Source organism: Papilio machaon, chromosome 7 (assembly GCF_912999745.1).
Source record: "Papilio machaon chromosome 7, ilPapMach1.1, whole genome shotgun sequence".
Lineage (NCBI taxonomy): Eukaryota > Metazoa > Arthropoda > Insecta > Lepidoptera > Papilionidae > Papilio > Papilio machaon.
This window is the reverse complement of record NC_059992.1, coordinates 7,194,512-7,208,484: the sequence shown is the minus strand read 5'-3', so window position 1 is coordinate 7,208,484 and position 13,973 is coordinate 7,194,512. Positions and strand designations below refer to the sequence as shown.

At 31.5% G+C, this 13,973-nt stretch overlaps 1 protein-coding gene across 2 annotated transcripts; it reads right to left on the bottom strand.

Annotated features, from left to right (window-relative positions):
• Positions 1–343: 343 nt before the first annotated feature.
• On the bottom strand, positions 344–13,506 carry LOC106719456 (hemicentin-1). Of its 2 annotated transcripts, none has more exons than XM_045678575.1 (7): positions 13,294–13,506; positions 5,845–5,944; positions 4,581–4,780; positions 3,528–3,738; positions 3,132–3,259; positions 1,172–1,340; positions 344–770 (listed from the first exon to the last, which is right to left on the bottom strand). In XM_045678575.1, the coding sequence occupies exons 2-7, from the start codon at positions 5,915–5,917 to the stop codon at positions 643–645; spliced, it is 909 nt and encodes a 302-aa protein (XP_045534531.1). In that variant the 5' UTR covers positions 5,918–5,944; positions 13,294–13,506; the 3' UTR covers positions 344–642. The 2 variants fall into 2 exon arrangements, with proteins under 2 accessions (XP_045534531.1, XP_045534532.1); XM_045678576.1 differs by having other exon boundaries at positions 723–770; positions 1,165–1,340.
• Positions 13,507–13,973: the final 467 nt, after the last annotated feature.

Genomic DNA, 13,973 nt, shown 5'->3' with positions numbered 1-13,973 from the left:
AAATTCTTCGTTTTAACACATTCTTACGTCTATTTTGTCAAAAATGTCATGTTCATGTTTATGATTTTTGTCTTAGAAACCCACGGTCATTAAATTACTTTAAAATATTATACATTGGGTTGAAGATAAAATGAAACAAACAAGATAATAATTTAAATTTATTTTAATATAAACTTTACAATTTCTGGCAAATAACATTTTTATAATTTTTTTGTTATTAAATATTATAAATAATTTTATTCATCAATTAACCATCGGCTTTTGTACATTGTCTCCATTTTATTTATTTTACAAAATAATTTATTTTTAAAGTGTTAATAATATAAATTGGTTCTTATATATGGTTATTATTATGTATTAAATCAACTGTTTGCTTTCTCTTTCGTACAGTGTAGTGAAAATTTATCTACTTATATCAAACATCTCAATTTTTTAATAGTTATTGTACAATAATTTTTTTGCTATAAGAGAGTGAAACTACACAAAGAGTCGTACATTTTACACACACATCAAATTGCGGTCATAACTTTTCTTAACTATATCGTAAATGGCAACATTACTTATAGAGAAATGATCGATCGACATTCCAACAAAACACTCAACGTGGACAAATGCCAAGTCTATAGAGATTTAGATAGTAACTCAAGTGCCAAATCGCAAAACGTTGAATGGCCCTATAATATAAAGCATCGATGATAGATAGAATATTAGAATAGTTTTATCCACTGAACATTTCGCTGAGCTCTGCTGCATAGCTGCCGGGTGTTCACCTAAAACGAAACATTTATTTATGTTTACAATAGTTGTAAAGTTTGTATTTTTAGAATGAAAATTAAATTATTTAAGTACGAATTAATTTATGATTGTAAACAAGATCATATTACAGGTTAAATAAAGTCAGTTCAACAAATTAGATCCGCAAATGAAATTTCTGATGAAAATCGAATATTTAGGCACTCAAAAAAAAAATAGCGCAAAAATCTCAACCATCATAATTATTTTTTTTCAGTTTCACTAGAAGACTACTAAACCGATTTGAATTTATTAACTATTGTAAATCTCTACTTTCAGCATCTAACCAAAGCCATATTCAGTGGATTGATTCGAACAAAATTGAGGCGTTTGCTAGTAAAAAAATAAAACAATAAAAATATTAATATTGACCTCTTACCGGAGAGAACATGGACTCTAGTAGAGGCCGGCGGTGCGTTGTTAGGACCGCAAGTGTAGACGCCAGCATCCGCGCCCCTGGCTTGTTGTACGAGTAGGCGACTAGTGCTGCGTAAGCCTTTCTCAGTTACCAACGAGATACCACCTCGTGCTGAGTCGAAGTTTATCACCTAAAATTGTTATCAGATTTAAATAAAATATTTAAAAATGTTAAGATTATTTTATCCTTTTTTTCCTTTTTTCGTTTTTCTCATTTATCAATTTATGAGAACAATGTAAATTGGTGATGATGTTTACATTTCCATTCATAAACAAAATTTCCTTCTAGAACTTTCAAAATATCGAAAGAATCATTTGCCATTAAAATCTTTCCATATTGTACTTCATTTTGTATAGTATTTAGATTTAATAAACTAAATATATTTCAAAGACTAGGCATTAAGAATTTCTTTTAAGCATATTTCTAGTCAAAAATAAGTGGGCCATATCAACATCTGACATGATTTCCAGATACTGTAACTTATATTTTAGATATTGCTTTTCACCACATTAGATATGCATAAAGTTTTATTCGTGCAACAGCATTTTGCGGCATTGCAGCCAGATACGTAAAGTTCTGACCTCACTTCATCGTTTCCCTAATGATCTCAGGGTACTTTCCACTTTTTCCGGACATTTACAATGTTTTTCACTCCTTCTTACATGTAGCTAATGTTCTTCTGGTTTAGTATTTAATTTCAAGTATTGTTCTTAACAAGAAGTATGAATACTTTATTTTATTAATATACTAGATTTCGCTCACAAATCGTTCGCGTTTAATAAAAAAAAAAAAATTAGTAGCCCATGTGTTTTTCCGGACTATGTTCTACATTTATGCCAAATTTCAGCGACATCCCTTTATCCGTTCTGGAAATACCTTCTAACAAACATCCATCCATCCATCTAAACTTTCGCATATTTAATATTAGTAAGATTTATTTTATTTCTAACGTCTCATCTCTAAGCTTCTGTTTTGATTCTCTATTGAACATAATCGCTCGTTATTAGAAAGTCTAGTTGTTACATCTGACTATACTGAAATTTCCTAAAGGTCATTTACATTATACCTATATACTTTTAATATTTATTACATTATTTACTTATAATTCTAGAGGTTATTATTATATACAAAAAAAAAAGGTTTTCTATGAGAAAATAATTGTATTTCTTTGGAATTATTGTTTGTACAGTTGTTAGGTAACTGTCTCTAACAGACGCCCACCTCGTGTTTCAGATCGCCAACGCAAAATTATCTTAGCAGAAGAGACCGTGGGAGGTCGAACCTTCGCCTATTGGATAGTTACATAAGATATAAAATTTATCAAATATTATTGAATAACAAACATAACAAATATGCCTTTGGTAACCAAATCAAAAAGTGTTTTTTTAATTGAATTATTTTCAATCAGTTTTCTTTCATCATCTTCACTCTTTTGATAGCTGAATGGTAATTTCAACAGATTTATCTTTTTTTAATAAATAAATGAATAAATAATTAATATCTACATGATTTATGGTTATAAAACTAACCAATAAACATTGTTACATTTTAGTACAAGTTTAAGAATCGAATTATTTAAAATTGAATAAAGTAGAAAAATTAAGTTCTTAAGAAGACAAGAATTTAACAGATGATTCTTAATTAAAGTGACAGTTTTCTTCATAGTTTTTTATTAATTTTTTTCGTCAGAATGCTTTTTATACGCGTACTAGCTGTCGCCCGCGACTACGTCCGCGGAATAAAAAAGAAATAAGTAGCCTATATGTTCTTCCAGACTATGATCTACATCCATTTCGAAACATTCATCCATCCATCCAAACATTCCAATTTATAATATTAGTAAGATAAAAATTTACTTTGGTTGCACATGAATCTATGTATAAATGTTGGCCTAGTTAAAATTGATTGCCGTTTCATTTACCTGTTCCCCGTGTGTCCACGTAATAGATGAGGGCGGCTCGGGAGTATGTTTCACTATACAAGTGAGGTTGATCGTTGAACCGGCTTGGATGAAGAGTTCTGCGCCACTCGATAGCACCGTTTCTGGTTCTAAGCCGAACAAATGAAAATATTTTAAATTTTTAATTAAATAAAAAACTACTAGAGGAAATAAGTGATACTTAAATATAAAAATAGCAGAGATTTAACATAAGTGAATTAAGAAAGTTATTTCTGAATGATTTTGTATGCTACTGTGATAACAACACATCGTCAAATATTACTTCATAGTAAGAATGAGCTATAGGCTATAGATAATTCTCGATTCACTTCTTTGAAAGGTTTAGGAAAGCCTTACAAATTCAATTTAATTTCTTACCTACAATATTGAGGAACACAGCATGCCCTATAGGAGGAGTGGTTGAAATCTGACATTCATATTGTCCCGAGTCACGTCGCTGTGGACTTCGAATACGCAGCGCCCATTCCTCGGAGCGTGGTTTATGTTGTGCCTCGAACCTCTGGTCTGATGTATATGTATACCGGCCTACTGTTAGTAAATGGATGTCACGGTGACGTACCCATGATACCTGGTAATAGATGATAAAATACCAAGCGTTAGAAAAAAGAAAAATCCTGAATCGTCAAAAATACTAAGTCACAATATTAATTAAAAACTGCTTTAAGATTTTATTACAACAAAGTAAAGTGATAGTAGTACCGATATTCATCCTTTAGAGGTTTTAATTTAAATTATTTAGTTAATGTTTTACAAATAAAACAAATTTTTAAGCAACAAAACGTATTCAATTAAACCTTACTCATTAATTTAATTAACGATAATTAAGCGCAACATCTTTTAACGTAAACACAAAAATAAACGGCAATTCCTTAATTATGTCAAGAGTAAAATAAGGGGCCATTTATCTATTTAAGTGCGAACGAAACTAAAGAGACACGCTCATCGCTCGGCAAAAACAAAATTAAGAGATACAATATTACTCAGCCTGCTTTGCTCGAAGTGTAATTGCTGTCTGTACCAAGGAGCACTTAACTAACGAACTGGACCATTTAGCAGCTCTGAAGACGCTTTAATTTCAATGGCCTGTGAAATACTGCGCACCGAAATGAATTCTTGCAAATTTCGATTTTAATAAATGATGACATGCCAAATGCAAAACTACTAAATTACTAAATTATAATCAAATTATTTGCTACATTAGAACAATAATTAACAATTAGTAATTTAAGCATCTGTTCTCGTTGTGAAGTTTCCTCTCTACAATAGTTACTAGCGTTAAACAATTCCGCAGGCGGTTATTGATACGTTTTTAAAATTTATCACATCAATCATAACATATTAAAATGTTGTAGTTTACACCTAAAATGCTAATCGATTGTTTTAACTAATTTTAAAGTATAAAATACTCACAGTCCTGTTTTGTAAATTCTTAACTCTGCACAACAAGCGTACAGGGTGGCCAACCAACCCAGTAATATTACGAGGTGTATTTGGATCGAAGTATGGGGCGTCCGCTGCTTCGTGCCATTCTTGCAGGAACTCTGCACGAAATCGTCTCGAAGAAATGTCCATAGTAGATGTATCTAAAGGCGATTCAGTACCGGAATCAGCTGTCAATAGAAATAAATTAACAATTAACCAGTTTTTGATTTAATTTAACTAACGATGACTCTCTTAATAACTGATGTTTTAAAAAAATGGTTTATATAAAGTCTATTTGGTAATAACATATAAGATTAGATAGTATATAAACATTTAATTTTAAAATAGTTTTATAATAGACTTGTGATGTTAACTTCGTACGAGTATACTATTGTTTACCTAAGACGCCGTAAGAGGCTTACTTCCATAGCCTTATGTCGTCTTCTTTTATAACTGTATTGCAAAGAAATACTTATATGTGACTTAAAACTACTTAATATAACCAGGTAAAAAATATATTTAAAAAAACGATTGCTTTCTAACAATAAAACTATTTAAATAAAGCAGCATATTACTGACAAAGTTTTCAATTTAAACTTGTTTTCATAAATAATTTGCTGCTTGAAAACTAAACAAAAATTTTTCACGAGAGTTTTTTGAACATATTGTTTGGATAACTTCATTTTTAAAATTCATATTCAGGAGATTACCCACTTAAGCGGACAAAAGGTTGAGTTATTCAGACTTTTTACCAGCAAAAGTCGAGCGCTACAAAATGTATCCCTAAGTAATAATAAGTACTCAATATATTTGGTTTATGTTTAGAACAACTTTAGTTTAATAATTTTTATTTACATCAGTAACGTTACTTTAATATCCAAATAAATATATTATTTATTTAATTTCATGTAAAAGTTTAAGTGAAATAGAACTCGAAAATATTTGTCAACAGTAATAAGTATTTTAAAAGGATATTTTATGATGTTTCTTTACACTAGTACACTCTATTCTGATAATTCAGAATCTTATATATAAAATTTCCATGTCACAAAGTTATCGTATTCCTCCGAAACGGCTTTACCGATTTTTACCAAATTTTATATGCGTATTCAGTAGGTCTGAGAATCGGCTACTATCTATTTTTCATGCCCCTATTAAGTTTTTTTAACTGCGCGCGGACGGAGTCGCAGGCGACAGCTGGTAACGTTATAAGTTTTTGGAATAAATAAAGGATAATTATTAAAATTCTTACCAGTAAAAAACACAAATCCATGGAGGAGATAAAACCATATTGTAGTCTTCACACCGCTGACTCCTTGACCCATAATTAAAAAATATTTTTCAAGTCGATGCTGCAAACGAATAAAAACGTATAATAATGTGTGAAAAACTTTTTCAATATAAAACATTTGAAAATGTAATAAAGTCTGAAACACAAGATTAAGCCAGAACTTTAATAATATTATATTCAAATATACGCTTAATGAAAACCCATGTATACTCAAAAACTTAATGTAAACAAACTGTATAAAGTTCATTTATCTTAAAAATTGACAATTGACGATTTAGCTGTTTAATTTTTCACAACTAAAAGTGTTGTGGTGCTTGACCCAAGCATCGCAGAGGCACAAAAAGCGTTACGACATAATTTAAAAACTAAACTTTTAGCCATTATTAGATTGACATCGATGCTCTGACAGGTTTTTTATAAATTGTTCTTGGAAACAGCTGTAACGAAAAGCTCTTCGGGTAAGCCCGGAGTTTTAAAGGCTTAAAGTTAACCTGCTACTTTATACTCGTAATTAGATTCAAATCTTTGCTTACATAATTAATTTATACTCAAAAATGGAACGAAGAAAGGAGTATTTTCATTATTTACTTTTATTTGTTTTATCAATAGATTCGTGAATGAAATGGGTTTATTTTAAGGTAACACGAAATGTTTATCGTAATGTTGAGGGTGAATATTATGATGATAATTATAACACCCGGGCTTTGTAACTTAATGACGTCACCGTAAAATGATAAGGTTATTCAATTAGTTGTTATTGTCGGTAACCACGCGATGAGTTGACATCTTAGCAAATAAAGTTACAGCGTTGCGTGTTAGGGTATATTTTTCATACATTTTGATAGCGAATTATAAGTCTATTTACGTAGAAACAAATATACAGGCACAAGACGTAGAACAAAAACAATCTCTCTTTCAACAATGTAAATATTAAACAAATGCTAAAACTACTAAACTACTAAATAAACTATTTTTTGTAGTATAAGGTGGCAAACAAGCAAGCGGCCACTTGACAGGCATCTGCATTTGCAGATGCTTTTTTTAATCGACCTTTTTTAATCGACAGAATAGGGGACGCTTAGAAAGAAGACACTTATCCTTCCTATGCGTCTCCTCCTCTTCCAAATCCAACCCCCCTTCGTCGTGGTAATACACCGGTGGAGTGTGCCCTTTCGTACAAAAGATGCTGTTGCGGGCTTTACAACTTTTAACTAATGTTGTTAATTTCAAAAGTCTATAAGTCGTGTTGGGCAAAAATGGCAATACTCTAAAGTGTAGTTATGTCCGATCTATTCGACCTTCGATAGCTGAAGCTGCTCGACCTATTTCATTAACACTGTCATCAGAATATATGTATCACTATAATGATGTGATGAATGGTGTGTTTGTGTGTTTTTTATATTGTTTTTCTATTATTTACGGTTTCAGATACTTTTAATTTTCTATCAGTTATAAAGAACTAAGTGAAAGATAGAAAAATGTGTTTTTTTTTTCGATCCGGTCGTCGTAAATCAAGATATATCAAATACATTATGTGAAATATTTTATTAAACATGGCTTAATGTTAAGTATGTACATAGGCAAAAAACATGCCACGGATTTTTGTAATATCGGATTTCCAGATCATTTCTCCGACAAAAATTAATATGAAATGTTTCCCCTAGAAAATATTTTTGTACAAACGATAAGTAGACAAACTTAAGGAATCAAATAGCTGTAAAAATATTTTTAACATAATTTACTTATTAATTATAAGCAATGACAGTTATGCAATCGCTATATGTATTTTTTGTCTATTAGATTTAGGATTATAATTTTCAAAACTTGAAACAGATGTGGGTCAGTCAAAACAAATTATTTACACTCGAAAGTTAGACAGAATGTTATGTTGATAAAAAGTGATGTTGTTCGTTAAAACTAAATTCTAACAATCATCGCAAAAAGTTATAACTAGTGAAATTAATTATCAAAGTTTGCGAGCCTCTAATCATAATATAGTACCCTTCATTTTATTAAAAGCGAAATATATGTGAAAATAACATGATCGGCATAAAGATGAAAACTTCGTTAAAACGGCCTTGTTTCACTTTTTTGTCCATGCTTGGAATATTTGATGAATATTGCCAAACAAATTTGTGAAAAAATTGATTGTTTCACTTATCTATTTCATATTTAATGGCTGGATGGCGAAATTACTTACTTATGGTACATAAAGGACACACGTAATATGCGAAATCAACAGTGGACTGATGTGGAGTTGGGTTTGACAGCATAAGGATGCGAGTAAAATGCGATCTTTGGAAAAATACGATAGAAGTGAATGTGAATGATAGGATTAGAAATATAGCTATAACGAAGAATGTGGTTAATAGAGGATGTTGCGGAGTTGAAAAACTATGCTTCTATTATTAGGGCACGTTGAACAAAGGTTCGTTCGTTTAACAAAGGAAATTTATTACCTGAAATTAAGTGGCAACATTGATTGGAGCCACCCCAGACTGACTTATACCGTCCAGATTGATGAAATACTCGAGATGGGCGGAATTAAGAGCACCCTAAACCAAGCATGTAATGTAGATATATGAATGTATAAGAGAAGCGAGAGATGTGTATGGCCCGAGCCAAATGTAGGTCTGTGGTCTTTGCCTACTCCTCTGGGTTACGGGCTGAGTTATGTTGTACACGCTGATTAAGATGTTATTAATTAATTGACATCTTAGCAATCTTGTTCTTTGTTCTTTTTTATTTTTTTGTAAAAAGAATCCCTGATGATCATCCGCTTAAAAGACGATACTAAGGATAATATTGACCTTACGGGAGCTAAAAGTGGCTTTTGAAATTTATATTTCATTACAATTTCAACGTGAAACGTTAATTCTCTATCCACAAAGTTGACAAATTAATAAAAGAATTTTTAGTACAATGTTCAATCTGCCGCCGCATACGAATAATTTATCGCTTTATAACAATCGAGGCCATTGTCGGTCGTTTGACAGAATGAGTTCGGGGTTACCAGAGCTCGCCGTGTCTGGCTTTTATTCAATTTGCTATACAGAACATAATGGTACAATAAGAGATCTCTAGTTGACATGATCACCTCATTGCGTTTAGGGAAGATTTAAAAAATAGATGTCGATTTCCGAATTCTTTGAGTTTTTAAAGGCCGACAACGTATGTGCAGATGTCCATGGTCATCGGTGATCACTCATCAATCTCACAAATTTTGAAATCTCTCGTATCCCAACAAACTCCTCAGTCAACTCGCCATAGCTTATTTTAAAGAAAAATCAAATATTCTTTCGTTTTATTATTAATTTTTTTAAAAGGTCAGCTGTTTCTTTACTCGACAAATGGAAACAACAAAGGAATATTCCAATTTATTTGAGGAAGCCCGTCGACAAAATGATCAGCAGAATGAAACGGTTACTTATATCCGAGCCAATTGTTCTCATGGCAATTTCCAAATTATTATTTATTCTTATAAAATATTTGAGCTAAGGCCAAGACTTCTTTTGTTATGAAAACATGGTTGAATAAGATGTACGACTTGATGTTTTTGCACATTAATACTGAAGATATATTAAGTGATATTTGTGCTATGTATACATTAAGTTGAATTGTTGGAAGTTGAAAATAATACTTCGTTTTCTATCGTACTGATAATAAAAGGATTTTTATGTATGAATTAACTTATATAGGAACGGCTAAAACACTCACGTACATATATCCGGTGTCGGCACCGTGAGTGAGCGACGTAATACCAGTCCCACTCACCCTAGCCTGGCCCCCGATGGGCTCGAAACTAGTCGGTGCCGACACCGGACATATGTGAGTTTTTTAGCCGTTCCTATATAAGTTAATGATAATGTCTCACGAAAGTTTGAATAATTATGTATAAATGTTTGTAACTCTTCTATAAGAAAACTACTGACAAAATAGTAAAAATGCTACACTTAATATACACTTCAGAATAACAAAATCCAGGAGCGTACAAATACTGTACACTGCCGCACAATCGGCTTTGGAGCTTTAGAATTATAAGCCGTTGTGTGAAATATCAGATAACATATCACACAGCAAAACTATTGGATTAATCTTAAAACATTCTCGTAGTTCGATTGTTTCGAAGATACGCTTGGAGAAATTTTTCGGAGCTCAATTATTTGCAATAAATAATACTGGTTTGAATATTGATAGCAAAATGCGAACTGGGCTTCAAGTTTAAAAAATATCGTTGAGACTGTAATTTGTAAATAATCACGATTGGGTATTTACGAATAGGTAACTATCACTGTAGGATGTGCAATCAACCTAAAAAAAAAACACATTTTTTCTACCCTTTGACTGTGACAGTTACCAAAGCGTTAGATTTCACTGTAGATACCCCTGTCCAAATCAAATAGTTATTATATTTTTTAGAGATTTAAAGGTCGATACATTATGACAGTAGAAACCTCCGTCAACAAAGAAATAATTTGAAAGTTATTTATGAATCACTAAAGTACAAAAACATTTTCACACATCGACATCACGTACCGTGTGTCTGAACGGGTATGAGTAAATTAGGCTAATGGAACAAAACACCACAATTTACCTGATATGTTATTTAATGCGACGCTCGACTACGATACATAACAAGTTTGGATATTATGTTACAATAATTTAATTACAATATGTGCTCCGTAACTAAATGTTTTGTAATGAAATATTCCATGTACAACTAATCGTTGGTTTCTGTGATCCCCGTTTAAAACATATTAGTATCTCTGTTATGTCAAAGATAATGATACCGATGACGATATTAAAGGATATTTTGGTCTCAGAAACCAACAGTAAATCACCATATCAATCAATATAATAACATGTTGATTGTTTTTAACAATTTACTAAAAACAACGATGGTAAAGTAATATATTATGGGTTGATACTAGTTAATTTAAGACCTATGAATCATTATGTTTTCCAAATTAGTTTTTTCTTCAAGTCTAGACACTTTAAAATATCATTATTTGGACTGATTTTAAAATTAAGAAAATTGAATAATTAACTTAAAATTTAAACCGCTTTTTTCGAATCATTAAATACTTTAAATCAATAAAAAATTGAAAAATAAAAGTGAAACAAAAGAACATAAAAGTTCTCTACGTAATTAGAACTATGAATTAATTATGTACTGGTCGGTGTCATTTTGAAAAACAAATATGTGTGTATGTAACCAAAACTCTATTTGCTTAAATTCATACGTAAGCAACCTGAACAAACATCCTTTGTGCTTCATGTTATAAACGGATCTTCTAACTACACAAAAGGGACAAGACGGGTCAACATGAAATATTTATTCTATTCTAATAAAATGATATACTAAAAGCGGATTATAAGTGTTTGATACTTTTTAAATGTATTCATACTACATTACAGTTCTATGCGTAGATAATAGTCGAACATAATGTTGAATGTAAAGGGTTAAAGTTAAAAAAAATTATCTAGTATCGTTGTAAAGGTACGTGTGAAGTCAATCAATTTGCAATGAGGCAGTATGGTTGACTAAGGCCTTGTCATCGCTCACTTGTGTTGGTTCCGAGACCTCGTTGGGGACGTGTATATGCTAACGGCAATTTCTAATATATACATGAATGTCATTATTTTTTTTTATTATATAGTAGCATACGAGCAAGCAGACACCTAAATTAGCCGAAATGATGAAACTACAGCTGCCGATAGACATCCGCAATTACAGATTTGCCTACCTTTAATCGACAGAGGATGAGACGCACAGAAATGAGAGATTTTTTAAATTTATTCGTTTGACTACTGTTTTCGTGTCTAAATTGAGAAGCCATCGTACAATGTACACATAGAGTATTTGATTAACCGTTGGGAGTCAAACGTTCATCTTTGTATTGTGTCAAGTTGAAGTACTCTAGGTGTCAGTCGTCCAATTAACCAAATGCCACAATGTTTTCTTATCGGATAGACAGACCACTGATTCGGATAGTTCAATCAAGAAGTTATTGTTAGATTTAGACTACACTTTATTATGAAAAAAAAAAACATAATTGACGTGACGAGAAGATCGAATTCTATATGTTACAAAAAACAAACCAAAAACGTATTTAGTAGTCTTTTTTAAGAAGAACGTGCAAAACAAAAGAAAGGTGAAAAGAGACGTCCTGTAGCCGAAATGACATTCGATAAACGATATAGCTAGAAGAATCGACAAAATGTGTCAAATTAAATTGTTTAAGCTTTCGAGAGATATTATAATAAATTAATTATAGGACTTAAACTCACGTATTATATGACATGTGTCAAATTGTTTAGGAATAAAAACGTGACTAGCTTCGTGACATATCAAAAGCTATTTTCAGTTCCGTGCATTATTAACTTTTCAATTACCGATATTGCTAGTAGATTGTTACTTTGTCTTTGGGGCTGAACAAATTAATATTGTATTTGTAATCAAATTTCTCTATTTACTTTTACTCATATAAATTAACGATACGAAACGAATCCAAATGCGTAATATGTATACTAACAAATGGTTCATTTTCTCGAGCAGTGACCTCCAATACTGATGTAAATTTGGTGGCATATTTTACATAAAGCAGAATCCATTAGGCACATTTGCCCTACGGTGACATTGCACATTATACTTCTTTGCAAACATCAGCAATGAATTAATGGGGATGACCTTTCAAATATTCTGTGTATGTGAAACATTATTATTATGTTTTCAATTTGTTAATTGTCATGTTGTTTTATAAGTCGTTAATCATATAATCAAAAATGGCTCTAATGGATGAGACAGCGCCCTCTATCGGTTGATTCTTAAAACAAAGATTTTTTTAATTTAATTCAAATAAACTCTGATGTTATACGTAAAACTTTCTTGGAAGATTTAAAAAAATATTCAACAATGAATGAATTATGATGAGATAGATTCGAACTTGATTTTCACTAATTTAGATTTTTACTTCGTCCATCCACTACATATTCTATGTACTCAAGTAATATAGTCTATGACCCTTAGGGGAAGAAAACAAATCGAATTACACCTCACTTGCCAAAATCGGTTCAGTTATTTATTCTCTAGGGCGTAACAATGGAATTTACATACATACAAATCAACATACATAAAAATAAAAACAAACTTACGTACGCGCAAAAAACATTTTCCTCTTGATCTTCATTACAAAAGCTCAACTTAAAATAGTTTTAAAAATTAAAACGACAAACTCATTAAAAATTCATCAAGAAATGCAATAAAAAATATATAGAAAAAAAAATCAAGCATTTTTAAAAGTTTTAAAAGTTTATAAATTTCTAGCACCTTAAGATATTCCTTTTGAAGTAATTACAGAAACGATATGGATACAACTTTATTTATTTTATTACTACTTCTCCACTTACCTAAATACTAAAGACAACAAACTTCATCCTTGTCACGGTAGAAGAAGCGCGAAATAAAAACATTGAAGTAAAAGTTTGTGCCGCAAAAATTTGAATAAGCAATTTCCTCTCACTTTAAACTTGAGTTATGTTTGTTGTGTATAAATCAATTAATTATTATTTGACAGAAGGGGAGAGTGGGGTGTGTTTGATCGCGAGGTGACGCGGGCCGGCCGTGGCGCGAAGGCAAGTACTGCGGGGTCTGTGTACCTCCCACGCCGCGCTTCCCCGCGCGCAAGCGCTACGCCTCACACGACGTTCGTTCCTCAAACCGCACATTTTTCTCACTCCCAACTCCAAACTAAATTGCAAAACCGCGAACCCGCCGAAAGTATGAAACGGCCGCTAGGGATTTCCTTGCCCCGAAAATATTTACAAAGAAAACAGAATTGAAATGGAGTTCTCTTGTTTTCAGGCTAATTCGCTAGCTGACTAATCTTTTCACATTTTACTTATCTTTTTAACACAGTGAGAATTTTCAGTTGTTTTTTATTTACTTTTTCCTACAGTAACGCTAAAAATTTTAAGCTAATTTATAAAAATTCTTTGTCTTCCGGTGTTATTTTTTTTTCTTATAAATAGAACAATAAAAAAGCAACCAAATACATTTTATTAATAATGGATCAATATTGACAACAAAT

What these genes read in the sequence shown, in the direction of transcription:
- LOC106719456 (XM_045678575.1), bottom strand. Translation starts at nt 5,917, where the DNA reads ATGGGTCAAGGAGTCAGCGGTGTGAAGACTACAATATGGTTTTATCTC. An exon ending in AGAATTTACAAAACAGGACT is followed by an intron (nt 3,739 to 4,580) that starts GTGAGTATTTTA and finishes ATCTATTACCAG; the next exon opens with GTATCATGGGTACGTCACCG. An exon ending in TGTGTTCCTCAATATTGTAG is followed by an intron (nt 3,260 to 3,527) that starts GTAAGAAATTAA and finishes TGTTCGGCTTAG; the next exon opens with AACCAGAAACGGTGCTATCG.